The sequence below is a fragment of the Poecilia latipinna genome, unplaced genomic scaffold (assembly GCF_001443285.1).
Source record: "Poecilia latipinna isolate Pla-1442-1.1 unplaced genomic scaffold, P_latipinna-1.0 Scaffold95, whole genome shotgun sequence".
Classification (NCBI taxonomy): domain Eukaryota; kingdom Metazoa; phylum Chordata; class Actinopteri; order Cyprinodontiformes; family Poeciliidae; genus Poecilia; species Poecilia latipinna.
The window spans coordinates 21,469-25,135 of NW_015112711.1; the positions used below are offsets into that span (position 1 = coordinate 21,469).

General features: G+C 39.1%; 1 protein-coding gene across 2 annotated transcripts in view; it reads left to right on the plus strand.

Moving 5' to 3' along the window:
- dok4 (docking protein 4) overlaps positions 1-3,667 on the plus strand; it is a 35,153-nt gene that overhangs the window by 13,397 nt on the left and 18,089 nt on the right. The window contains exon 2 of one of the 2 annotated variants that reach the window (XM_015025101.1): positions 2,993-3,394. In XM_015025101.1, the coding sequence (XP_014880587.1) occupies positions 3,329-3,394 (66 nt within the window). In that variant the 5' untranslated portion in view covers positions 2,993-3,328. The remainder of the gene's footprint in view (positions 1-2,992; positions 3,395-3,667) is intronic. The other variant, XM_015025114.1, reaches the window with a different exon arrangement.

Here is a 3,667-nt window from a genome sequence, read left to right on the forward strand (position 1 = left end):
CAGATCGGTTGATTCTTAGAGATATAGCTATTGGAATAACCTAGAGGGTGCAGTGGCGTTAAACTGCAATTTGATGCTCTTTTGGGTTCTTTAGAGGTTAACAGAGATCAATCATAACAAGTTTGGTGTAAATCGGATAATGCTTGTATGATTTAAAGACAATCATATGCAAAGGGTTCACCATTCAACCATGCCCAAATGCTCCAGCCAGCAGCCAGTGTTGAAAAAAGGATTTACCATCATGTTGTTCTATTTCATTAAACACAGGTTTAAATCTGCACAAACTATAACTCTATAGTTTGTGCAGATTTAAACCTGCAAACTATAACTCTATAGTTTGTGCAGATTTAAACCTGTGTTTAAATCTGCGTTTAGTTTAGTTTGTGTTTAGTTTGTGCAGGTTTAAATCTGCACAAACTATAACTCTATAGTTTGTGCAGATTTAAACCTGTGTTTAAATCTTTAAGTCCTTCTTTTACTCAAAAGAAGGAAAACAGTGGGAAAACAGGAGACTTCTTGCTGAAAAGGGGTGGGGCAAAGGTGATGTCGCCACCTGATCATGTGAATGTGATGAGCTCTGATCTGACACAAAGAAAGCTTGATCCAGCTGGGAGCTTGTGTGGCAAACGGTTTCATGGCGAATGGTCAGATTTGAGGGTTGGCCATGCCCACATGCTTTGATGTACAAGAAAGATTTTGATAACTTTTGACCTTCAATGTCTCAAGACTGTGTTGACTGATTTTAAAGCCCAGATCTCAAAAGCTGTAGGAGGAGTTCTTTCAGATACAACATGTCTAACAAAGAGAAAATGGCAGCTTTATCCAAAATGGCTGACTTCCGGATGGGTTTAGACCATGGCGCCAAGAGACTTTTTTCGGTCCTGTCAAGATGTGTATGTGTACCGAATTTCATAATTGTCGATCAAAACATAGGTTCCGGCTGATTTGTTAAGGATTTCTAGGGGACGCTGTGGAGGAATTAGGCCACTCCCACAAACTATTGAACTTCATTTCTCTCAGGGGATGGGCAAGGATTGATCATAGTGAGTTTGGTGCAGCTTGGCTGAAATATGTGAAATTTTGGCAACGGCGTGACCATGCTCTTTACCGAAAAACTCTGCGCATTAAAGCAAGTGAGACCAACTAGTTATCTGTCTTCTAACACAATCAATCAATCAAATTTTATTTGTATTGCACATTTCAGCAACATAGAATTTCAAAGTGCTTTACATCATAACAAACACGAAACACAAAGTTATGCATCATAGAATCAACAATCAAAACATGACATTAAGTTAAGTACCATTGTTAAATTCGTAATTGATTACGTTTCAAATACAGCTCTAAACAGGTGGGATTTTAGTTTAGATTTAAAGGAAGTCAGTGTTTCAGTTTTCTGGAAGTTTGTTCCAGATTTGTGGTGCATAGAAGCTGAATGCTGCTTTTCCTCATTTGGTTCTGGTTCTGGGGATGCAGAGCAGAACCAGAAGACCTGAGGGGTCTGGAAGGTTGATACTACAACAGCAGATATTAATGTATTGTGGAGCTAAATCGTTCAGTGATTTATAAACTAACAACAGTATTTTAAAGTCTGTTCTTTGAGCTACAGGGAGCCAGTGTAGGGACTTTAACACTGGTGTTATGTGCTCTATCTTCCTGGTTTTAGTGGGAATGTGAGCAGCAGTGTTCTGGATCAGCTGCAGCTGTTTGATTGATTTGTTGGACAGACCTGTGAAGACGCTGTTGCAGTAATCAATGCAACTAAAGATAAATGCATGGATGAGTTTCTCTAGATCTCACTTTGACATAAGTCCTCTAATCCTAAAGAGGTTCTTCAGGTAGTAGAAGGCTGACTTTGTGACTGTCTTTATGTGGCTCTGAAGGTTCAGGTCAGAGTTCATCACTACTCCCAGGTTTCAGGCCTGATCACTATGTTTTAGTTGTAATAACTGAAGCTGTGCATTGACTCTAGATCATATTGATCAGCCCAAGGGGGTCAGAGATGGAGCTTTCTAAATAAGCTTAGAAAGTTTAGAAAGCTTACTTAGAAGCTGTTCTGAGTGGGCATGGATTAGATTATGTCAAACTATGACAACATAGGATAGTCAGGCATCCAACCAACCAGTATCCCTCATGCCAAGTTTGGACCCAATCGACCTTTTTATGTGTAAGTTATAATGTTTTGTTTGCTTTGGCAAGTATGCCAAGTTTGCCGCTTTGCCAATAATAGTTTAATAGTGCTATCAAACCAATGGCCAGGACGTCATTATCAACACACTACATTTATGTCTGAAATTAGCTTTGCTGTTATTTTAGCATTATTTGGAATTTACTGCTTTGCTGTGTCCCTCATTTCCATAGCGAGAAGGAACTGACACCTCAATCAGTCGTCTTTCAGTAAATCCCTCTTGAACCTGGTGGAGGTTCATAAGTTTCGAAAAAGGAATTTTCTAACTGATGTGGGTACATTCCCGAGAAAAATTAAAATTTAACCAGACACTTCGAAGAGGCAGGGGTGATGTAAGGAATCCTGTGTGTTAACTAGAACTTTTTTACTTGTTTACTTGCAACTTTGGCATAAATTTACTTGGACTACTAAAATTGCTGCGAGGAGGGAAAAATGCAGATTCACAAAACTGATTAGCCAGTGAATGACTGAATATAGTGTGAATCTCTGGAGTTCTCTGGACTTTATAAACCAAAGCACAAAGCATTTTAGAAGAATTTGTAACAAGGAAAATTGTAAATAACATTGTACAATGTAAATTAACTTGTTTTTGAGCTTTAAGGAGTGAGGTAAAATTCAGATTAAGTAGAACTGTATTCATATGTTTTTAATTCGTAAGCAAAAACAGTGACAGGCAAACATAGTCAGTGCTCTTACCATTGCATTAAACCAAGCCATCCTACATCCTGCAAAGCTGTTTGTAATGTACTGTGTCATTAACTAGATTCTTTCTTTTTTTCTTTTTTTTTTCATTTGTTTCCCTAGGATAAAGAAGAGGTAATCTACATGGAGATAAGAAAAGAACTGCCCGGAGATCAAAAATAAATATGAGAAAACAAGAGGAGAAGACATGGAGCTAAATAAATGGGAAAGTTAAAGGAAAGTTAAGGAGGTTTATTGTTCATTGAAGGAGAATTAACGTCCAATGGAACTGAAAACAGAAAGTGGTAAAAGAAAGCCACAAAGACCCAAAGAACAGAAGAACTACATATGAAAGCAGCTAAAAGCTGAGGCGAAAAAGGTGGCTGATTAGCTGAAAGACAGAAGAGACATCTGGATGAGCTCTCCGGGTGCAGGCAGCAGGTCCTCTGCCCTACAAAGATGGCCTCTAACTTCAGTGACATCGTCAAGCAGGGCTACGTACGAATGCGGAGTCGGAAGCTTGGGGTTAGTGTGTTTCTTCTACATTAATGGAATGCTACTTGGAGTCTTGCTATTACACTGCCTGGCCTAAAAATCTCCTTTGATTTAACCAAGCAATAAGGACAAGCAGGGGTGAAAATTAGCACCTGCCACTGGCCAAATACAGGTAAAAGTATGAAGTAGCGTGTAAATTGGAGCAACACACCCGCCACTGTGGCGGGTTGACAATTTGAACAGAAAAAAATAGCTGCATTCAGTTTGAACTTCTGTCCAGTTTGAACTGACCGTCTGGACTAC